The sequence below is a fragment of the Carettochelys insculpta genome, chromosome 3 (genome assembly GCF_033958435.1).
Source record: "Carettochelys insculpta isolate YL-2023 chromosome 3, ASM3395843v1, whole genome shotgun sequence".
NCBI lineage: Eukaryota > Metazoa > Chordata > Testudines > Carettochelyidae > Carettochelys > Carettochelys insculpta.
The window spans coordinates 200,215,853-200,240,109 of NC_134139.1; the positions used below are offsets into that span (position 1 = coordinate 200,215,853).

General features: G+C 47.3%; 1 protein-coding gene across 14 annotated transcripts in view; it reads right to left on the bottom strand.

Annotated features, from left to right (window-relative positions):
• The window catches only part of PKHD1 (PKHD1 ciliary IPT domain containing fibrocystin/polyductin), a 455,042-nt gene that overhangs the window by 200,626 nt on the left and 230,159 nt on the right, over positions 1–24,257 (bottom strand). For all 14 annotated transcript variants that reach the window (XR_012645152.1, XM_074991417.1, XM_074991418.1 and 11 more), the window contains 4 exons: positions 23,628–23,805; positions 22,948–23,143; positions 4,960–5,025; positions 1,680–1,808 (listed from right to left, as the gene is read on the bottom strand). Coding sequence is in view for 13 of the 14 variants with exons in the window: in XM_074991417.1 (XP_074847518.1) it covers positions 1,680–1,808; positions 4,960–5,025; positions 22,948–23,143; positions 23,628–23,805 (569 nt within the window). In the remaining variant the exon portion in view is untranslated. The remainder of the gene's footprint in view (positions 1–1,679; positions 1,809–4,959; positions 5,026–22,947; positions 23,144–23,627; positions 23,806–24,257) is intronic.

The window sequence follows — 24,257 nt, forward strand, 5'->3', positions numbered from 1 at the left end:
CTTTGGTTTCTCCGTTCAATAAGGTACTTGTAGAGTGTGGAGGTGGGATTTTTGTGCCATGTGGACCTGCCTGATCTAATGAGCTAAACGTCAGGACTCAGAACTAAGAATTCTTGGATTCTAATGCTGCTCTAGCATTCAGTTGCTCCCTGATCTTGGATGCATCCATTATTTTTCTCTGTGCCTCACTTTGTCTGTGGGAAGAATAGGTATAAGACAGCTTTCTTATATAATCCATATCAGAGCTATTGTTGAGATTAGTTGGGTAATGATTGTAACATAATGTAATACAGCAATGTCTCAGTCTTCATCTTTAGGCTGCACAGTAGCCTGGGCCCAGAGTATTTAAAAGAGCTTTAAGACGCAGGATGGAAAATGTGTTTAACAATTCTGCCCTGAACCACAGTAGAACTTTCTTCAACAAGGGTAATGCTTATGTATGCAGGAAACAGGGCTTTCTCAGGACGACTTCAAGACTTTAGAAAGAACTCCCCCCAGGAACTAAGCACCTCATAAACCTCACCATCTTCTGCTCCAACCACAAGGTGTATTTCTTCAGTGTGTATTCTCTAACATAAACACACAGAAGTGGAATAGAAAATACAGCCAAAAGAAAAAATTCCACTGTCCACCTAATTCTTCCTCTGAGGAGAAGATGACAGACAGAATGAATTACATGTTGAATGAAGTTAATTAAGCTTCTCAATGCACTGTCAAAAGAATCTCACACAATATGGTAGTGACAGTGCTATAAGAACCTAGATATCATAGAATAGAAAAAACTGCACATTTTCTGTTTGTCAATTGCAAGTGAATAGATTAGAATTTTTCAAATTTGGTCACCATCTATAATTCTTCTAAATTTGTGTGTTCCTGCTAGAGGTTTTGGGGGGAAAATGAGTGTGAAGGACAATTATTTAAAATAAATCCTTGATTCTTCACCATAATTAGAAATGTTCAACCTACCGTTGGGTGAAAAAACTATGTGTGGGGAGGGTGGGGGAGGAAGATGTGTGAAAACTTTGTAAATTTGTTGGTCAGTATTTAACTGCAGTGAAATTATTCAACCCAATCGACTGAAAGTGATACATGAGCAAGTGGTTTGTGCATTAACCTAGCAAAAGGCTACCTGGAATCTCTCCTCTTCCCCAGACTCTCTTGGACAAGTCACTTAGCCTCTCTGTTCCTTAGTTTCCCATCTGTAACATGGGGATAATAGGATTTTTCTATTTCACAGGGATATTCTGAGGATAAAGACATTAAAGAAGCAGCCAGGAGCCTTGGTCCCCTTTGACTTGCTGGGCTGTGGGGGGAAATTGCCCCCTTTGCCTCCACACCTTATCAGTGGGCCTGGTGGAAAGACACATTCTGCATTACTTGAGATGTGGTACATATGAGTTTACAAAAAAAAAATCCCATCACAGAATCATGTGCATATTTGTTCAGTAGATGAGGGCGTGTGTGCACGAGAGAGAGAGAGCTATGCTCTTTAAGCAACATTTGTTCCAACACACATATATGTATGCTACAGTCTGTGGTCGAATGCGTGTACCCTGTGTACACTGGAATTACTGTTGTGTTAACTAGCACATGTTAAAACTGGACTAATGTTTACTGTGTGGACATACTGTTGGTGTTACTGGGGGATGGGAATTCATAACTTGTTTTCCCTTACTTACTAGGTAAGATGATGACATCCTCACCAGGGGCTGGAATACTGTAGTTGAATCCACCCCAGCCTTTTTTCACTCCACTCCATGATTCAGGGAATGACCATTTCAAAATGATGTCAGGAGGAGAAACTGGAGCTAGAGAACAGGATGTACAATGAAAGATTTATTTCGAATTGCCCAGACATTTCTTGGATAATGCCAAATACATAATACGAACACCCTATTCACTCAGGAGCTGTGATGGCAGCACGTGAGCAAGGTTTCATTGAGCTAGCTTGCTAAAGATAGTAGAAAAGCCACCAAGCATGAGCAGCTGCTCAAGCTAACTAGATGAGTACATACCCCATATCTGGGGGTGGAGGGCATACACTCAGGCAGCTAGCCTGTGATGGAACAGTTTCACTGCTATTTTTAGCAAGCAAGGTAGACCAAAAGCTGAATCACCCCTCTGGCTTGCTGTGTAGGCATGACCTGACTAGCAGGCTAAATACTGCTTTTCTTCTTCAGAACCACTGGAGCTCCCATGTAAAAGAGTTCTCCAAACAGTTGGAAACCATCACTGAAGACTTAAGGAGATTGGAGAAGGCCTTGACAACCATTCAAACTTTTCAGTGCTCACCCAAAGCAAAGCTCTAAACAGTATAAGGTTCTCCTATGATACTTAAATATCAGGGGATGCATCACTTGATGGCTACCTGTTCTGTTAATTGCGTCTGTGGCACCTGGCATTTGGTATTGTTGGAAGACAAGATACTGGGCTGGATGGACCTATGGTCTGACCCAGGATGGTTATTCTAATGTTTTAATATTTTTCTTTTTCAGAGCATTTTAAAAGTAGTTTCTTTCTTTGTATCTGTATAATAGGATTCCAGAAATAGCATTCCATGTGCCATTCTGAAGCTTAAAGCATCGGCATAGTCAGTTACAGCTAAAGGGATAGTTGAGGACTCCTTCTGCACAAAATTTGAACCTGGTGATATCTCACTGGAATTTGGAGTCACTGAGTGCCTTATTTTCAGCTCTTTTAAACACCTGATTTTATGAATTATGCCCATGTGACAACATGGGCTTTCAGCTTCTAGTGCCACACTTAACTGCCATAAAAGCACCTATCCTTGCTTCTCAGCACTTCTGAGACACATTTGAAGCACATACTTGAAAATAAATCCAGCCACCTCTCCACACCCACAAAAACCGGAACTTCCCGATGAGCCAAACCATATCTTTATCTACCACAAAGGCTGGGTCTACACGTGCCCCTTCCTTTCAAAAGGGGCCTGCTAATGAGCAGGTTCAAAATGTGCTAATGAGACACTGCAATGAATATGCAGCGTCTCATTAGCATAATGGCGGCCGCAGCAATTCGAAAGTGCGGCTTTTCGAATCGTGCACTGCCTGTGGAGACAGGACCTTCTGAAAGGATACCCCCAGCTTTTGAAAGCCTTTCTTCCTATCTGGTGAAGGAAGGGGCATGTGTAGCTGCTCTCATTGTGTACTGTCCTTCCTAACAGCCAGCATCTAGATGGATTGTATAATATGCCCTAAAGGTCAAAGGGTCTAAGCTAGGTGGAAATCATCTAAGCAATCCAATGTGTTGTAAGCTCTTTGGGGGCAAGGACGTTTCTCCCAAATATCTGTAGCATAATGAAAGTCTGGGATGAAATCATTGGCCGAATGAAACGCAGAATCCCAGCTGACTTCAGTAGGGGCCTGGATTTCACCCTTGATCCATTCCGAGGTGTCTATGCAAAATAGCAATACAAATAAATAGCACTTACAATAATCCCTTGAAGTAAGTAGTTTTATTAGCCCTTTTCCACATGTAGTATAATGAAGGCCAGAGAAGTTGAGCCAAAATTGGATTGTTAGATTTCTGGGGTAGGGTCTGTCTTTCTGTTATGTGTATGTGCAATGTCTAAAATAATGGGGCCTTGATCCTGTGCTGAAGGCTCTAAAATGGGGTGGGGGGGACCTCTGGCCCGCAGGACACACGTGGCCCACAGATTAGCAAATCCCCACACCACAGGCCAGAAGCCCCTGGTATTCACAAGCTAGAACAGCTGCGTACTATGGCCAATGGGAGGTGCAGGAAAGGAGACTGTGGGTGAGGGGGACATGCACCTCACAACCTTCTGGTCCCTCTACATAGATGCCAAACATGGCAGCTGGTTCCAGGAGCAGCGCAGAGCCAGGGCAGGCCTGGAGCCTTCCTTAGTTCCACTGATTAGGAGCTCCTTCAGGAAAGTGCTGCCAGGCCTGAGACTTCACCCCAACTCCTTACACCAGGTTAGAACCCTCTCCTGCACCCTAATGCCCTTCTAGAATCTGCACCCTCACACATGCCCGTAACCCAAATCAGAACCCAATCCTGCACTCAAACTTCCTCCCAAACCCCACCCCACACCTCAAATCCCCACACTGGACCCCCTCTCACTTTCCAACTTCTGCACTCCCATCCCAACTCCTCCTGTCCCAGATCAGAAGCCCCGCTCACATCTTAAATCCTTCTCAGAACTTGCATCCACACCCCAGCCCACTTCCTCAGTGCTGAGGCCACTCCTGCAGTCCAAAACCTTTGATCCTAGTCTACAGCCCCTCCCTGTACTCCAAACCTCTCATCCCCATTCCAGAGCCTGCCTCCCCTTCTGCATCCAGTCTCCCACTTCAGTCCAGAGATCTAGCCCACACCTTGAACCCCCCATTTCTGGGGCCACCCCAAGCCTCCTCCCCCTCCTGCAAGGTTGTGTGGGGACTGTAGTTGATTTTTTTTGTTGGGGTCAGTGGCTCCAATATAAAAATTGTTTATTTGTGGTGCCGTAGTGCTTAGAGTAGGAGTGGGAAACAACAATGGTAATAAAAGCTGATTATATAGCAAATCTGTGGCAAATCTATGATTAGAACTCAGTAAGTCTTCCTTACTTTTAGCCCTATCCTTGGCACTGTCGGGCTCAATGTGTAACTGCATAATAATGTCATGCTATTATCCTGAGATCACTGTGTGGCACTTAAATACATGGTAGACTTAACATTCTCCATGACCTTTATGATCTGAAATGGTATTTCTTAACAAAAGTTTATAGTCTTTTATAATGTGGAATCACACATTCATCGTATGCAGTGGTAGATGTGGCTCAATAAAATGCTTAAATGAATGCCAAAAGCTCCTTTTGGGCTGATGGTTGTAAAAAATACAGAAGTAATATATAGCGACATATTCCTGGAAACCTAGTGAAAGGAATTGCTGTGTCTGTTAGACTAAACCAGCCAGTCTGAGGCCATCACACACCTGGTGCAGGTGGAGGGACTCTATCTTCTTCTTTGAGTGTTACCTGGATTAGGTCTTCACCTGTAACTGAACAGAGAAGGTGCATCGGTTATGGGCAAACCCCACCATTAACGGAATGGAAACTAACAAAAGTAATTACACAGTTATCTCTGATACAAGGCTTTCTGGTCATTCACATTTCTAACAAAAGTTTTCCCAAGTACCTAGACTTGATCCTTTTTCAAGAAGATTTCTTCCAATGTTTTTACAAATGAATGAACACATTTTTGTTTGTAGGCACTAAAGGGCCCATGGCACCCTACGAAAAAAACTGAGTAGATATCCAATAAAGAAAAGCTACAGTTGACATGACATTTCCACTTACCCTAATGTAAAATCAGAGCGGCTCTACTGACTTCAGTGGCTTTGCATTGGGGAGTTACTTTGATTAACAATGGGATGTCTAAGATCTGAAAGGGAACAGAAGCTGTGGTCCTTTGTATGTCTATATGTTCTTGGAATCTAAGGCTAGACTGGATGCACTTCTATAAATGATGTACTAGTTCAACTGTGATTTATTGGGTTACGGCCAGGAATTCTATGCCTGTGATATGCAGGGGGTCAGACTAGATTATTTTAACTGTAACCCACCTGTACTAGGTTTTGTCTACCATGGTAAGGGCTGGATTCATCTATTAAAATGAACTCCCCTCCCTTTCTTGGCCTCCTAGCCAACATTTCTGGAATCACTAAATACCTTTCTAAGGTGTCCTTAACAAGCACTACTTCCTACTTGCTAGCACTGAGTCTGCATCTGAGAAAAGGAGCACTTTATTGGGGGAAAGAAAACACATAATAATCTTGGGGAAACACAACAACAACGTAGGTGAATGAATGACAAGTACAACACTCTCCCATAGTAATTTTGTCACTAGTCCATTAACTTGATTCTCTACTTGTTCAGGTGATGGTCAAATAGGCAAATGTTCCTTTTACCACATCAATTCTCTCATCTCCCTCTGCTAAACACCACGCAAGTTTTGGGGTCAATAGATCGTGTAGTCCCAAAGTTCTGAGATGCACTTGGGCAGACCTGTTTCCAATCCCTTCCAAAAATCCTGCCAGGTTCTTTCTTGAGGCTCCACTACTTACCTAGCTACAGTGATTTTAGCTTCATTCAGTGGTTGGGTAAGAAGAACCCTACCCGAAATTACTCATGTCTGATATTATCCTCAGTGGTTTCAACAAAGTGCCTTCTCTACATTGTAGCCATTGAAGAAGCTACCTTGCTGGTTTCACCAAAGAATCTTCCACACAGTACATGCTCCTTAATATAGGGGGATCAGTAGGAATGTAGGACCTTTAAGAAGACCCTTATGACTACAGATGTGAGTCCTTTCCTCAGTTCCAGTCCCCAAAAGCACACAATGTGTCTACAGTTATGGGGATTCCCAAGTGTCACTGGAGGAATTCTGGGTAAAAAGCTTTTGCAGATGAAGCTGTCACTGTAGCCACAGGTCCCCAACTGAAGGGGCCAGGGAACTTCTTCACCTTTGGCACTTCTGTCCATCTTGAGTTCCAGGTAAATAACTCGTGCAGATGAAGCAGCTCTTTGGCCATTCTTCCCCCTCACACCCCTCCACCCACACCCTCATGCACCACCAGATGGAAGCAGAGAGCTCCTAAACTTCTAGAGCTTTCAGGACACAGGACTGATCATCAAGCCACCTTAGGACCTTAAAATTGGTAAATCTGGAGGTGGGAGGGGAAAGTTCCAAGGACATGTGACTAAGCCCATACTGCTACAGAGGCAACATTACAAAGGAGAATTCTTATTAGCTAGCTGTTCAAGAACCCCCTTTATCTTCTCCACAACATCACTTTGTACATTATTTAAATTATCTTTAAGCAAATCTTTGTTCATTTTAATTGGGTGAGCCACTCCTTCTTACCTCCTTCTAATACTCCTCCTTACCAATGTGACTCAGCTAATTTAAAATGTCTGAGGCCCGTTAATTTTAATTGCGAATAATTTAGTGTGGCTAGTCAAAATACTTGATTTTTTCCAATAATTACTCTTTGATGTCAGTTTAAAACACTAGACTGAGCTAGCAGTATATGCTGCTATGCTGAATGTCACTTCCAAAATTAAATTAAATGGGATTCCATGTGGGTTTTCCCATGAGTGATTAATTTATAATCAGGTACCACAACCCTGCTCTTCAGTGACACCTTGTTTTCCAATTGTTAATTATTGTCCTGTGGCATATTTGCAAAAGCCACTCAGAAGTACCAAGTCATCAGAAGGGGATTCCACCTAATAATACCATGGAGCTGAATTTGCCACTCTGTTGCTATTTTTGTTGAGTGGGGTGTAATGGTTGGGGGCCTAACCTGGAATTTTGGAGAAGTAGCCTCAATTTCCTGCACTGCTGCAAACTTCCTGTGTGAATTCAGTGTCTATGGACCTCGGAACCCCATCTGTGAAAAGGGAACAGTGGTGCTTTTCTAACTCTCAAGGTTGTCGTGAGGATAAATGGATTAAAGGCTGTGAGGCACGATGGTGGAGCGACAACATTAACACCACAGTGAGATTAATGATGTTCTTGCAGGACTCAGTCTCTTTCAGAGATCCAGAGAGGCCCAGACAACTTCTAGCTTTTGAGACCCTTAGCCATAACAAAAATAAATACAAAAAATGACACATGGAAACAAAAGAAGGCACCAATAAATTGTGATCTGACAGGGATGTGCATTAAACGAAGTTATGAAACTTAACAAATGCCAAAAAAATTAACAAGTGTCTAAATTTGAGGCTCCCGTTGAGCTTGAGGCAAAGACCAAATGGCCCTTCTGGTTTCCCCTACGCTTGGCACTGATTGTACTTCTTAGCCTCAGCAGTGAGAAACAACAAAAATTTCCAGAATAGAATTAGTGCCAGAAAGATAAAGCTGGCAGTGAAAAGCTTGAATAAAAAGATATTCCTTAGACATATTTCTGAATGATGCCAAACTCAGCCTTACTCCTTATTTTGTCAGGAGTGAACTTAATGGTAAGGTAATGTTAAAAGAGGCAAAGGGCAATTTGTGTATAAACTATGAGTCACTCTATCATAATAGGAGAGAATTGAGAAGCAAGACTACCAGAAGTACCAGACTGTTAGAGGAGAATGTTTAGACTATGTGCTGTATACAGTTTATTCACTATCAAGTCTCCTCTTACTTATATCACTTACATTTCATAGAATCATAGAACACTAGGACTGGAAGGGGCCTCGAGAGGCCATCGAGTCCAGTCCCCTGCCCCGACGGCAGGACCGACCACTATCTACACCATCCCTGATAGACATCTATCTAATCTGTTCTTAAATATCTCCAGCGAGGGAGATTCCACAACCTCCCTTGGCAACTTATTCCAGTACTTGACCACCCTGACAGTTAGGAACTTTTTCCTAATGTCCAACCTAAACTTCCCTTGCTGCAGTTTAAGTCCATTGCCTCTTGTTCTCTCCTCAGAGGCCAAGAAGAACAAGTTTTCTCCCTCCTCCTTATGACACCCTTTAAGATATCTGAAAACCGCTATCATGTCCCCCCTCAATCTTCTTTTTTCCAAGCTAAACAAGCCCAATTCTTTCAGCCTTTCTTCATAAGTCATGTTCTCCAGACCTTTTATCATTCTAGTTGCTCTTCTCTGGACCTTCTCTAATTTCTCCACATCTTTCTTGAACTGGGGTGCCCAGAAATGGACACAATATTCCAGCTGAGGCCTAACCAGCGCAGAGTAGAGCGGTAGAATGATTTCTCGTCTCTTGTTCACAACACACCTGCTAATGCATCCCAGAATCATGTTCTGTGAAGTCAATGGAGCGATGCCACAATATAGACAGTTGAAAGGGATGAGTGAATCCTACAGCCACACTTTTGCAATAAGGTTGTGAGACATTCTTATCTGACTTGGTTACAACACACACACAACTTTTTTCACAAGAAAACCCTGTTTGCAACACTGCATTCTGGGAGAATTTGGCCAGCTGTCCCAACACTGCCTCTGGAGGGAACGGGGAGTATCTTGAAGCCATTCAGAATGGCACCAGCAACACATGAACCACAAAACACTGGGATTTCCCACCACGCAGAGAGCTTGGCAGAAGCAGGACTGTTCATCCTGGTTACACAGAGCTGGTGATCAGGTCCTCTCAATACAGCAAATAACACTATTACAACCTAATTACATGAAGACAACCATATATTGGGCCAAGAGCATGACAAAAGCAACCCCGGGTTAGCAGCCATGGTAACTAGTCAAGTTGGGTAATAATCCTAACCATGCTTAGAGCTAACCATAGCAATAACTTGTTACCAGCTTAGTTAAAAATGACAAGGTTTGATTCTCTACTGCCTTACACCTTATTCAGTTGTTTATGCTGGTGTAAGGCAAAGTAGAAGGAAAGCAAAACCATATGCATTCAGAAGCATTTAACACCTACACGACAGGTATAAATGCCTACAAAAGGTTGTGTGCAGTGGAGATTCAAGCCCAGAGAGTGGACAAGCATGTAATCACCTAGGTCTCTAAGTGATTACGCTTACATATTGAGCATATAATCGTTATTTAGGTAAGGAACAGGAAGAGATACAGGCAATACAGATAAAGGATGTCATTAGTAAACATTGGATTAAGGTGCCTTTTTGCAAAATGCAGTTATATGGCTCCAGGGCCTAGTTGCATAAAAACTATATCAGGCCTATCAATTTTCTGTCTAATTACAGCCTTCCTGGATGTTTGGGCTGTGAATTATACATAAAGGACTCTTGAATTCAAACTTCCTGGCATCTTCCATCCCCTGGTTTAGATCTCTGAATTGATGTGACAGAGGAGGAACATGGTTTTTATCAGCTATATAGTGATTGGCGGGGACTGATGAGGAGATTCTAGTGGGCACCGGACAGGTGACCCTACCCACTCCCCTCCTCTATCCCAACCATACCTTGTCCTCTCCCCAACTCTGCCCACACCCGCTTCCTCACCTGGAAGCACCACACCACTTCTTGCAAGGGCCAAGGCAGTCCTGCCCCTCCCCCAGAGTGGTGCAGCCCAAGACCAGTGTGAGCCAGGAAGCTCCTGCTGCTGGAAGGCCACATCCTTCAGGGGAGGGCTAGGACCACCCCCAGATTCATTGGAAGTGATGTGGTATTGATGGTGAACACAGGGATGGACTGATGCTTGGGAGGGGCACATGAGTCCCTGTGCACCCTTCCAAGGCTGATCCCCACCTGACACCATGAGTGCAGAAGGTGGGGGGCCCCCAAGAGACCTTAAAAATATTTTTGCCTTTGTAGGCTTCTGCTTAAAAGCTTCCCAAGGTCAGAGATTCCCCAACCCTGGGCCGTAGTTGCCACCACCCAAGTGAGAAAACCCCTCTTTAAAATCCAGGAAGACACACTTGGGAGGTCTCCCTATGGAGTAACCCCAAGCTCTTAACGGTCCCTTGGGAGAGAGCTTGAAAACAAAGTGGAAGAAATTAGGCTGCACTCTGATAGCTGACCTTCCAGTCTTAGACATGGATATATACAAACTCTTCTCTAGGACACAGGAATCAAATCATTGCCTTTAAAGGGGTGATTTATTAACAAAACCAAAGATAAAGTATACAAATAAAGTGGTAAAGCATACATGGTTGCTAGGTGTCACAGAGCAACCTTAAAAAAAAGGGTAGATAAAAGCACAGAGAATCACTTCCCCGGGATTCAGTTTAGAAGTTACAGTGCTACGGGGGGTACATGAGCCAGTCTAAGAAGTACTGCACCAAACCCCAAACAAAAAAATAACCTGATTATGTCTGACTAAATATTTCCTTTCTACTTACATATCTGCATTCCCAGATCTCTTTGGCTACGTCTACACGTGAAGCCTACATCGAAGTAGCCTATTTCGATGTTGCGACATCGAAATAGCCTATTTCGATGAATAGCGTCTACACATCCTCCAGGGCCGGCAACGTCGATGTTCAACTTCGACGTTGCGCAGCCCAACATCGAAATAGGCGCAGCGAGGGAACGTCTACACGCCCAAGTAGCACACATCGAAATAGGGATGCCAGGCACAGCTGCACACAGAGTCACAGGGAGGACTAGCGCTTCCGGGGCAACAGCTAGCCGCTCCCTTAAAGGGCCCCTCCCAGACACACTCAGCCTGCACAGCACACGGTCTGAGGAGCCATAGGCACACAGACCCCGGGCGCCACAGTCATGGACCCCCAGCAGCAGCAGCAGCAGCAGCAGCAGCAGCAGCTAGAGGTCCACCCAGCCCTCCCGGCAGGAGCATGCCATGTGGGAGGCAGCTGAGCACCTCCTTGCCCCAGGGGAGGAGATGCCCCCAGGGCAGCAGGGCTCAACCCCTACCCCTGCAGCACCCCGTTCCACCCCCCGCCTCACACGCCGGCGGCTGTGGAGCTACCCCACCAGCACCGACTGGTGGGAGCGGCTGGTGCTTGGGGAGTGGGACGACGACCACTGGCTCCGGAACTTCAGGATGACCCGCCAGACATTCCTGGAGCTCTGCCAGTGGCTCACCCCCGCACTCAGGCACCAGGACACTGCCATGCGGCGTGCCCTCACGGTGCAGAGACGGGTCGGCATCGCTGTCTGGAAGCTGGCCACTCCCGACAGCTACCGATCCGTGGGACAGCAGTTTGGTGTCGGAAAGGCCACCGTCGGGGCTGTCTTCATGGAGGTAAGCGAACCCACGGGGGGAGGCCAGGGCAGGGGGGCCAGAGCAGAGGGGCCAGAGCAGGGCAGGCCAGGGCAGGGGGGCCAGAGCAGGGGGGCCAGGGCAGGGCAGGGCAGGGCCACGCACACCCTGCTCACCCCTCATTGGTGCCGTCCCATGTGCTTTCTCTGCAGGTTGTGCGTGCCATCAACGCCATGCTCCTGCACAGGCTCATGAGGCTGGGGGACCCAGATGCCAGCATCGCTGCCTTTGCCACCCTGGGCTTCCCCAACTGCTTCGGGGCTCTGGATGGGACTCACATCCCCATCCGTGCCCCGCATCACAGTGGCGGACGATACCTCAATCGCAAGGGCTACCATTCTGTCGTCCTGCAGGCCTTGGTGGACAGCCGGGGATGTTTCCAGGACATTTACGTGGGCTGGCCTGGCAGCACCCACGACGCCCGGGTTTTCCGGAACTCGGGGCTGTGCCGCCGGCTGGAGGCGGGGACCTACATCCCCCAGCGGGAGATCCCTCTGGGGGACACCACCATGCCCTTCTGCGTCATCGCAGATGCAGCATACCCCCTCCGGCCGTGGCTCATGCACCCCTACATGGGCCATCTCTCTGCTAGCCAGGAGCGCTTCAACGAGCGCCTGAACCGTGTGTGCCAGGTGGTGGAGCGCTCATTTGGCCGCCTGAAGGGACGCTGGAGATGTCTCCTGACCCGCCTGGATTTGGGCCCCAACAACATCCCCCAGATTGTGGGTGCCTGCTGCGCCCTGCACAATTTGGTAGAGAGCAAGGGGGAGACCTTTCTGCAGGGCTGGGCTGTGGAGGCCGCCAGGGCACACGTCCAGCCACCTGCTGCCCCCAGTCGGCAGGTGGACCCCGAAGGGACCCGGGTCTGGGAGGCCCTGCGGGCCCACTTCGACGAACAGGCCGCGGGGTGAACTCTGCCCAGGCCCCCTACTGCCCGCCCCTTCCTCCCCCACACTCCTGCCCCACCGCTCACACCCTGGAGCACCCCACCGCTCCCCCGCCCCCCACTTGTCCTGGACAAATGACAGCACGCACTTGTGGCTGAACGTAAACTTTTTTTTTGTCTGTCAGAACCTTTTTTTTTTGGGATGTGAAAAGAAATATGTGAACCACAAACAGAAAACTAGGGACAAACGTCCAACAAAAGCAATATGTAGAACAATAAAACAATGCAAAGAAACAAGTGTGCAATACATAATAAAAAGAAAACCAGGGAGGATAAAGGGGAGAACTATTTACATGGGGGGGACGGGGCAAACGGGGGGACCAACCAAACAGGGTGCAACTATATACAAAGGGGGGGGCCACGTCCCGGGCCCCTCGCCCCTATAGCCCGGCACTGGGCGTGGCCGGCCGGGAGCCCCGCCACGCTTGCAGCCTGGTCTGCGGCTGGGTGGGAGCGGGCTGGACCGGAAGGTATCGGGGCTGGCGAGTGTCAGGTGGCTCCAGGGGTCCCTCGGCGCTCTGGCCCTCGCGGGTGGGTGGCGGGGTGACGGCGGACGGGCTGGCGACGGGCGGAGCAGCTGGTGGTGGGGCTGCAGGAGCGGGCAGGGCGGACGATGTTTCGGCCGGCGCGGCATGGGGGGCCAGCAAGTCCACCAGGTGGTTAAATGTCTGCATGTAGGCCCCCCATGCCTCCTGGCGCCAGGCCAGCGCCCGCTCCTGCAGGTGGAGGTGCTGCTCCGCGACCTCCAGCTGCCCACGGAGGATGGCGAGCAGCTGGGGGTCCGTCGCTGGCGGCGGTTGGTGGCGCGGGACACGCCGTCTAGCCCGCCGCGGGGCCGGTCGGTCCTCGGCCGAGGGGCTGCCCTGGAGCGATGGTCCCTGAGGGCTCTCCGGGACAACTGACGCCTCGCCGGCGCTCTCTTCCGGTCCTTGTGATGGTGCAGGTGCAGGACACAGAAGAGGAGGGGGGGAAGAAGAATGGAGACAGGCGTTAGTGTGGGCCCCGAGCCGTGGCCTTTGTCCCCCCAGCCCTGTGCTGCAGGTTCCCCATCCCCGTCCCCAGGAGATGATGCTGTGATGGATGGGGTTCAGGGGTCCCCCGGCCCTGCACCCCGTCCCCTGGTGGGAGCGACTCTCACTTCACCCCGCAGGGTCTGACAGCAGGAGAGGTTTCTTAGGCCACAGATGCCCAGTTTCTGGCAGGAGTGACAGCACCAGTTGTCGGAAGAGACAGTCCTTCCAACCCGTCGTGGGGAGAAGACCCCAAGGGGGGCCCCTCGGGGATGCATCTTTCCCCTCCTCAGGCTGGCTGCCTACCAGCTCTCCCTTCCCCTAGCCTCTACCTGTGGCCCCCACCCTCGCCCCCCAATTCCAAGCCAGCTCAGCTCCTCCCTCCTGTTGGTTCAGGGCAGAGGTGTCACCTGTGAGCTGCAGCGCCAGGATCCTCCTTTGGCCCTGGGAGGTATTCGGCTCTTGTGGCTCATATGTAGCCTGAGTCTCCCTTTGGCACTCCCCCCACTCCATCACATGCTGCTGCTGCGGGGTGTCCCACCCCCTCCGCCCGGGGGCCCCTCGAGGTTCCGCTCCCCCCCGGGCCGGGGATGGGGCATGGCACTGTCATGCGGGGCGGGGGGGGCACGGGCTGATGGCTGCAGTGCTGTGAGGGCCATGGCCCTGGTGTCCTTGGGGCCATGGCCATGTAAGCATGTGGGGGGCCCAGGACACATATCTCTTACCCCCGCCCCTCAAGCCCAGGGGTGTCCACCAGAGAGGGGTACCTACCTGTGGGTCCGCTCCCACGGTCCGGAGATCCCCGGGGGTCGGAGGCCCTGCTGCTGCTCCGGGATGGCAGGAGGAGGATCTGCAGGCTGGATTCTGCGGAGGAGGAGCCCCCCTCCTCCTCCTCCTCCTCCTCCTGCCGCGATGTCCCGGGGATGGCCTCCGGGCGGGGCCCCTGGGGTGCGGGGCTTGCCTCCGGAGTGGACTCCGGCTGCAGGGCCTGCTGGGGCTTGTCAGCCGAGGTGTCAAGGGTGGCCGGAGGGGAGGAGGTGTGCCGGGAGCCCAGGATGTCCCTGAGCTCCCTGTAAAAGTGGCAAGTGACAGGGGCGGCCCCAGATTGGCTGGCCGCATCCCGGGCCCGGGAGTAGCCCTGCTGCAGCTCCTTGACCTTACTCCTGACGTGGTCAGGAGTGCGGGTAGGGTGACCCTGGGCAGCCAGGCCGTTGGCCAGCTGAGCGAACGCATCCGCATTCCGCCTCTTGCTCCCCATTACCTGGAGCACCTCCTCCTCGCTCCAGAGCCCCAGCAGGTCCCGCAGCTCAGCCTCCGTCCAGGAGGGGCCCCACTGCCGCTTCCCAGACTGGCTGCCCCTCTGGCTGGGCTGGCTGCCCTGGCTCCCCTTGGGGGGGTCCCCTGGGGGGGGCTGCCGGCTAGCCATCGCCGCTGGGTGGGTGGCTGAGGGTGCTGCAGGCTGCCCGCGTGTGCAGGCTGCAGCCTGAACGTTGCCTCAGCTTCCTGCAGAGGCAGGGAGGGGGAGGGGACCTTTAAGGGGCCGCTCCACGCGGCCACCAGTGGGCTGAGGGGCTGGAGAGAGCGTCTCTCAACCCCCCAGCTGATGGCCGCCATGGAGGACCCGGCAATTTCGACGTTGCGGGACGCGGATCGTCTACACTGTCCCTACTTCGACGTTGAACGTCGAAGTAGGGCGCTATTCCTATCCCCTCATGGGGTTAGCGACTTCGACGTCTCGCTGCCTAACGTCGAAGTTAACTTCGAAATAGCGCCCGACGCGTGTAGCCGCGACGGGCGCTATTTCAAAGTTAGTGCCACTATTTCAAAGTAGCGTGCACGTGTAGACACAGCTTTTGTGGCCTGGATATTTACTGAATTCCTTCAGCCCTGCTCAGTCATAAACAAATCTCTCTGTCTCCTCCTGACACAAAAAAAGAAATTTCCCTAAGCAGGAAACTGCTTTGATTCAAAAGATCCCTCTCTCTTACCATTGGCTCACCTGATTGCTTGCCAACAAAGAACTCACTCTCTCTGGGTTTTACCCTTTACAGGCATTCACACCTCCACATGTCATCCTGATAGTGACAGAAGACTTTGCCTGTGGTTATCAGAAATCACTGAAACTAGGATAAATAGCTTCAATAGCCTGACTTACATATAGCAAGCCACACTATGCCTTTCAACATCAATGTAAATCATGGGAAAAACCAAAATGTTCAGAAATTGCACTCAAGTAAAAGGCATCTGGGGTACATGTGAGACAGATCTTCCAAAGCTGGGGGGGGATGAAGATAAAATAGTTGGTTTATGAATAGTGGGTGTCACACTCTGGGGTATGGTTTTATCATATTCATTTGGAGACAATGTAGAAGGGCAGCAATATAAAACCTTAACATCTGGCAAAACAAGACTGGCTTCTCCTCTTGAATGGATTAAGAATGGCTGCAGCAAAGACTGAGGCAGTGTGAACTTCCTGAGTCGCCCATACTAATGGGCTACAATCAATGTTCCCTCTTGTTTTTTTCTATCCATGAGCAGAATAAATTTTATGTGTGTCAAGACATGTGCAGATGTGCACCACCACAGAAATGCATGCTGCCTGCTGTGGGCGTCTGTGGGAGCTCTGGTAATCAGTTAGGCAGTACCTGAATTTCTTCTGGGTGGTCACCCAATCACTCAGCTTACAGGGAACACTGGCTACAATCCAGAATCACCAGGGCTATTTCTAAGAGTGCTAAGTGTGGTTAAATCTCCATTTTCTGATCACCACAATTCACTCACTCTTTGGCCTCTCCACAAAGCCTGCCCACAAGCCTGACAATTAGCGCTGTGAGGGAGGGCATTTCTCCATGTGTCCATGTTGGGGGCATCTTTCTGCTAGAAACAGAAATGAGTACACTCCACTCATTTCATAGAAGGTTAAAATTTCATCATGGTCACTTTTAGTAAAAGTCACAGAGAACCATGGGCCAGAAATAACAATTCACGGGAGCCGTGGCCTGTTTGCCACTTTTACTAAAAATAACCAGAGATACGGGGTGGAGTTGGGGGTACGAAGGGAGAGGAGCTGGAGCCCCAGGGCATGTGGGGGAGGGACACAGATCTGGCTTCAGCCTCAACTGTGGTCATGCTGCAGGGCACACAGCAGCCACTGGGATTCCAACTCCACGCAACGCCACAGGAGGCAGTGGGTGGCGTGGCATACAGCCTCAGCTCTCCCCCATCCCAACACACTGCTGATAACTGAAGCCTAAGTCACAGAGGTCCTGTAAAGTCACAAAATTTGTGTCTTCTGTTACTAAATCATATCCAAACATATAGGCTATTGAAAAGCCTTCATAGAGTCCTGTGACCTTTGGAAACTATTTACCCAACTTGTCAAACTAGATAGAGGTTAAAAGCTTTTTCCTTTGTTACCAATCTCCTGAGCATGGTTTCCCACTTCAAATCTTCTATCAAAATGCCTTTGATACTTGGGCAATGAATATGAATTAAGGCGTTAGTCTTTGTTTTGCTTATACAGTGATTTTCAATATAAAGAGCAATACTTTTGAGGCCTGCTCTTCTCCTGGTGTACAGGTCTACAATGGAGGTAAGATTAGGTTTTACTTATTTTCAAGACAGAATATCAAATTCCCATTCCTTAAACTTATTAAATGGCAAGCCTGGTTCAGTACAGCACCAATACTTTATAAACCCCGCTAGATAGCGACCCCGGAGCTTGCGAACAGATGATTGCAAACAGGAGGGACTTTTGAGAGGGGAGTTTGGAAGTGGGGAGGTTAGAGGGTGTCATTTTCCTTCTGACATATAACATATATCCCAAGCCTTTAAACAAAAGTCCTGTTTATATTCAGATTATTCAACAGAGAAAATGCAGGCAGAAGCTCAGCAGCAGAGTGGTGGCTGTCCTGCTTATTGCATTGACTGTAACACGTATGACTACCTGCCTTGTGGGTGGGTGGCATATGTGTGCACTCGTTGCAAGGAGCTCCTGACACTCAGAGACCAAGTTTGGGCTTTGGAGGCCAGGGTGGCTGAACTGGAGGAGCTCAGGGAGGCATGTGGATGAGGCTTTCAGGGACAGTCCCACTTCCAGTCTGAGAGCCCCGGTGCTCTTAAGGAGGATGAAAGGCTCAGGGGAAGAGAGAAGACATTGAAAGCACAGCGAAACCGTCCCATAGTTGGAACCCTCCTTCCAAAGGATGTTACGGTATCCTCTTGCACTGAGGATACCTCTCTGTGGGAGGGAACGCCAGTTGTTAGGAAAAGGCAGGTGTTAGCAGTGGATGATTCGATTGTTAGAAACATAGATAGCTGGGTTTGCGATGACTGGGGGAACGGTATGGTGACTTGCCTGCCTGGTGCGAAGGTTGCAGATCTCTCGAGGCATCTAGGTAGACTAATGTGTAGTGCTGGGGAGGAACCAGTGGTCGTGGTACATGTTGGTACCAACGACATAGGAAAGGGTAGGAGAGACTAATTTAGCTATAACTAACCAGGAAAGAGATCTTGGCGTTATTGTGGATAGTTCCTTGAAAACATCCATGCAGTATGCAGAGACAGTCAAAAAGGCAAATAGGGTGTTAGGTATTATTAAAAAAAGGATAGAAAATAAGACAAGGAGAATCTTACTGCCCCTATATAAATCTATGGTACACCCACATCTTGAATAGTGTGTACAGATGTGGTCTACTCACCTAAAAAAAGATATCCTGACACTGGAAAAGGTTCAGAAAAGGGCAACTAACATGATTAGGGGCTTGGAACAGGTTCCGTATGAGGACAGGCTAAAAAGATTTGGACTTTTCAGTTTAGAAAAGAGGAAACTGAGGGGGGACATGATAGAGGTATGCAAAATTATGACAGGTGTGGAGAGGGTGAATAAAGAGAAGTTATTTACTTGTGCCCATAATACAAGAACTAGAGGACACCAAATGAAATTAATGGGCAGCAGGTTTAAAACTAATAAAATAAAGTTCTTCTTCACTCAGTGCATAGTTAACCTGTGGAACTCCTTGCCAGAGGAGACTGTGAAGGCTAGGACTATAACAGAATTTAAGAAAGAGCTAGATAAATTCATGGAGGTTAGGTCAATAAAAGGCTATTAGCCAAAGGTAGGAATGGTGTCCCTGGCCTCTGATTGTCAGAGGCTGGACAGGATATCAGGAGACAAATCGCTTGATTTTTGTCTTCAGTCCAGCCCCTCTCGGGCACCTGGCACTGGCCACTGTCGGCAGACAGGCTACTGGGCTGGAAGGACCTTTGGTCTGACCCAGTGTGGCCATTCTTATGTTCTAATACAATGCTAAGCCTTGACCCTATGTAACTTTACCTGTGAGTAATCCCACTGACTTTGACGAGACAAGGCCTATATGTTAAATTCATTAGAAAATGGGTTTGGGGTAAATGAAAAAGTTCATGCTAATGAAGTTTTCAACAACGGTTTTGGCAAAGCTTGGGAGCTTGTGTCACTGTATGTTAGCATTTCACAGAGCCAGACAGTGACTTCAGGGTCTACAAATGCACTTGGAGCACTTCTTTTTGGGGCACAAGATGCCGTGCAGGAAAACATCTTTCATTATACATAAGGCAGCCCTAAGAGTATAGTTACAGAGGTATGAATGAGAGTATTCCCCACATTCCTTCAGCACAGGAAGCTGCAAGCTCCTTCCCCTATCCTCCAGCAGTGAATGGACAATAATCTGCCTACCAGCACTTGGTATTTTGAAGTTCTGGAAAGATCCTTTTTCAAAGGGCTGCATGGGAGTTGGCTAACAGGATTAATGTGCGTAGGTAGCAGTCAACACCTTGGTTTAACAGGATCATTGGATGTGTCCTGCATGCATCAGAAACACTGGAGCCTGTGGGTTCTACTTATCCTCTGTTATCATTATAATCCCTCCACATACGATCGTCTGCATTGTTTGTTCTACGCTCTAATTTCCAAACAAGTGAAACACCGGAGCAGCTTAACCTACTTGTTTCCAACCTTATATTTCCTCCCCCTTTGTGTGAGAGCGCCTCATTCCCTGAAGAGGCTTTCAGGATGCTGGTCAAATTCCGTGACCAATTGAACAACGGGGGCATAGAGAGTATCTGAGCCGAACATGAACAGTCCCCAATGCTGGCTCAGGCAGATTCATTCAGCTCTTCGGCTGTTTTGAATAACAATACCTTCCCAGTGGATGGAGCTTTTTATTTATTTGTTTACTTATTTTAATTCCCATTGGGGCTGAGCAAAGGGCTGTGTGAATTTAGGAGCCTGCCTCTGAATGAGCTGGCATCTGAGCCGTATTTACTAATGTTAACATTGGATTTAATGCACCCCTGCCACTACCCAACAGTTTGCCCTAAAAAGCCTTTTAACTGGCACAAAGAGAAAGGGTCAAAAGTAAGTTGACCCCTGACAGAATGTACAATTATTAGAGAGAGGCAGTACATGAGCAGCTGCTGGAACCCCACCGGTACAGCAAAGTGCTTCCAAAAGTCAGAATATGAATAATACACTCAAGGGCTTCCCCCAGCTCCATGAGGGCCTGCTACTTTCTCTGGGAAGAATTATAGCCCTCCCTAGCAGCTGCAATAATTGTGTTCCTATTATCCCAGAGACCTCCCCCTGGCCACCCCCTACAAGTGGCCATTGTCAAGATGGAGTCAAGTGATTATATGCTCTGGCTGATGCTGTTTGGGCCCAGCTGCCTAACTGCTGACACACGAGCATAAAGAGCGTGGACTCGCGTCTGCAAGACGGGACTCTAACATACCAGACCTTTTACATAAGTCAGGCAGGAACAAATGATGCTTTATCAGCCTCACTGATGGGGCAGCCCCCTCTTCCTTTGAAGTGGTGGCTGCTTATAGGCCCTTACAGCTTTTCCTCCTGAGCACAAGCAAACATCCTCCTTTTGATATGCTACATGCTCATTATCTCTGCCCCATTTAATGATTTTTGATTGAAGTGTGGCAGTTCAGTTGCCAAGAGAGTAGTTAAAGAGGCTCCACGCAGTCAGGCCTATAAGAAAGGCTCTCCTTGTGCCGCAGCCTAAATTTGGAGTTTCTTAACAGTGTGCTCTTGTTCTTAGCGGCAGATAAGGGCTGAGCGTAAAATTCTTAATTAAGCAGTAAATAGAGAGTAGGGTGTCAGCAGATGCAGCCTGTAGCCATGGAGACCAAGTCACATGAACAAGAGAACTGAGACTAAACATAGGCCTCAGGCTTAGACATGAGTGACAGCTGAAGAATCCTACAAAGCTTGTAAACTGGATTAATTAGTTGACTAATTATTTCATATCATTAAATGTAACAAAAATTTTAAAAAACAGCTCACAATGTGAAACAGCAGAGCATTTCGGGTGGCTAAACGAATAGCGTGATTCTCTCTCTTTTGATTTACAAATCCATCAATTTTGAGCCTGAAGACACCACTGTGGCCATCTTGTCTGACCTCCTGCATAGCACAGAGCAGAGGATTTCACCCAGTGATTCCTGCATCAAGTCCAATAACCTGTGGTGGAGCTAGAGACTTGTTTTTGCAAAAATGCTCCAAACTTGATTAAAAAGACTTCAAGTGCCAGAGGAACCGCCATACCCTCTGGTAGTTTGTTCCATCGAGTGACAATACTTCCTGTTAAAAATGTGTGGCTTATTTCCAATTTGAAATCACTTTAACTTCCAGTGCTGTGCAGTGAACTTTAGAACAGCAATCGCATGGGTACAAATCCATTGATTTCGCTTGATTTCTAATTTTCTTCCTCATTGCAAAATTAGCATTCCAATAACAAATATTGTATTAATGGTCTCCCGATTATAATGTATGTAAAGTAATCAAATGTTCTCAGTGTGGATTACACACGTGAGATGCATAAGTTTGAATTTATCTGACTGCCAAATATGAGAGCCTTTCTCCCTGTATTAAGAAAAACACGTGTACTGTCACAATCAGAAAGTAACCAAAACAAAATGGAACAGAAATGGAACCATGATGTTTGAGACTGATACATTCAATAGTACAGTATAATCCATTATTGCCAGCAACACTGGTCACATCTATTTCTTTAATGGCAATAACATGCCAAGAAATTGACCATGATCTTTGAGCTTTACAAGGCTTCCCTATTACAGGGAAAATGTTATTCAGGGTATCCCAGATGCCCAACAGTTGACATATTTGTACTTGGAATAATAGGTTTTCAGGGGGGAATTACCTTCAAGCTAGCATGTATCTTGATGTGTCTTCTCCCCACCCCTTTACTGTTAGCAACTTGCAAAAAGAAAAGATTTTTGTTTGGTGCTAGATGTCTAGCAAAACCTTGGGTGAGTCACTTAACTCCTCTAGGACCCAGAGCAATCAAATCAGAAGTAATTCAGTAAAGCCAATGAAATTATATGAGCGTCAAAATGGTCTAAGTCAATCAGATTCAGGCCGTCCATGTTTTAGCTTCACTAAGGCAATGTCTGCCCAGCAGTTAAGTAAGTATTGGCAGACTTCTATCGCCTGAGTTTATATTTACACCACTGTGATCTGTCTGCTGATTGTAACCATATAAACTGGATTGAAGTAAGTGAAAGTACACCAAGGGAGCTCCAAGTTACTCCCTTGGTTGCAGTGTAAATGAGAATAATAGCTGCCTCCCAAGTCTACGGTGAGGTCTATGTGACTTCCAATATTTGCATTATTAATCACAGTCCTTCTCATTACATCTCCTTCCACAACCAGAATTTAGTACCAGAGTGACTGATTTGCTGGGTAAAGAGGGGAAAGTCCCAGGTTTTGAAGAAGTTGTCAACAGCAAATTGCAAAACTAGCAAGCACAGTTTATCACAATAAAGAGGTGTCATTAGCCACAATATTTTGAAAAGTCACACTTATGTTTTCAAACCCATGAGCCTACAAAGCTGTTGAGAGTTCACAATGTAAGGACCCACCCTCCATATGAGTAATTCAGAGTCAAAAAAAATGTTCCCATGGCTTTCAATGGGTGCAGGACTGAACTCACATTTTAGGTGTGGGATTCAAGGAATTGACAATGGACTCCAAAGCCTTTTCTCCTCCAAAGCACCAATTCAAATCCAGTCAATCTCATATTGCCAAGGGTCATGCTATACCCTCCTTTGTTGAGAAGTGATTATGGCCCTGATCCTGCGAAGACTTGAGCATATGCCTAACTTGTTATTTGAGTAGGTCTGCTGCCTTAAACCTCTGTCCATGCCAAACACTTTGCAAGGCCTTTAATTGCAGATCTGCCTCTCCAGTACTACTCATCTGCAGATATTTACGCCTATTAATTGCATAGCACTTACCTAAATAGGTTAGCTTGCCCAAATTACTGTTGAAAAACCAGTCACAGCTCTTGTTATGAAGGTGTGAAGGAAGTGACTGGAGTGGGTGACCAGGTCTTGTTCCACAGGACACCGTTACTTCAACTGAGGCTGAAAGGTTGTCGTGTTCCACCAGTAAGTAACTCCCAGCAATGAAGTTATCGAACGTAGCTGAATACTAGATAGAGGGGAACATAATGAACATGCACTTCCTTGATGTATAATGTATTCATTTGTGAACTGGCATCAGAAGCATAGAATGTTAAAGACTATGTATGACAGGTGAGAAGTGAATGTTACGTCAGTTCTCCTGGCCGCATTAAAACATGGGCAGAAATTATGAGCCATTAAGACCAACCTTCAGTATTTTTAAGGGGTGCATTGGTCTTGTATCTTCCCTATGCATGGGGGATGAACATTCACCAGTGATGCCCAGAATGCTCTTCAAGCTCAGAGGGATTTCATATAAGGTACAGGTGTATGTGATCTGAAGACTATCTTGTGTTCTTTTATGTATACACAGTACTTTTCCTCCTTTTTTGCCCATTCAGAGCAATGAGAGGATTTTTCTTTCTTTGCTCCTGATATAGTTTGGGTGAATGCTGTTCATCCATTACAAAAGTCATTTTGAACAAACAAACAAACAAACAAAACAGCATTACCTGAAGTTGTTTGCTGACCAAACAGTTACCAAAAGTCAGAGTGTAAGCCTCCTGGTCCAAGAGCAGAGCCATCCAACCATATGGGTTTGATAAAGTATCTGAGACGTAATTGACTGTGGTTGTCTTATTGTTACTGTCAGTCACTGTTAAATTATAAGGAAAGTCTGGAGCCTCTTTCCTAGGGAAAAATACATTACACCTGTGTTCAAATCCTTCATTTCATATTACTATTACATTTGTTTTATAAAAGCACTGCTAGGTCCTATCTGGAATGGGGATAGAGTCTCTGCTCTGATGAGTGCAACGGCGGATTTAAGAATATTTGGAAGGAGTTACTACTTTAGGTTAGACTTGCCAATCTAACTTGAAGATTAAAGGCCCGTACCTACACCCTGATCACTTTAAACACCACAGAGGTATAAATGCTCTGGGACTATAGGTAGTGCTGGGATTTCCAATGACTACACAAGTAAATTTAACAAGATTTTTCTTTATTTTCCTTTCACAGCGGTTGATTTAAAAAAATAGTCGAATTAGTATAAAAGTACAAACTGAGTGATACTGAAACAGAGAGAGCCAATATAGACTTGCAGACTATATACTTTTTCACCATCACTAGTTTAGCACCAC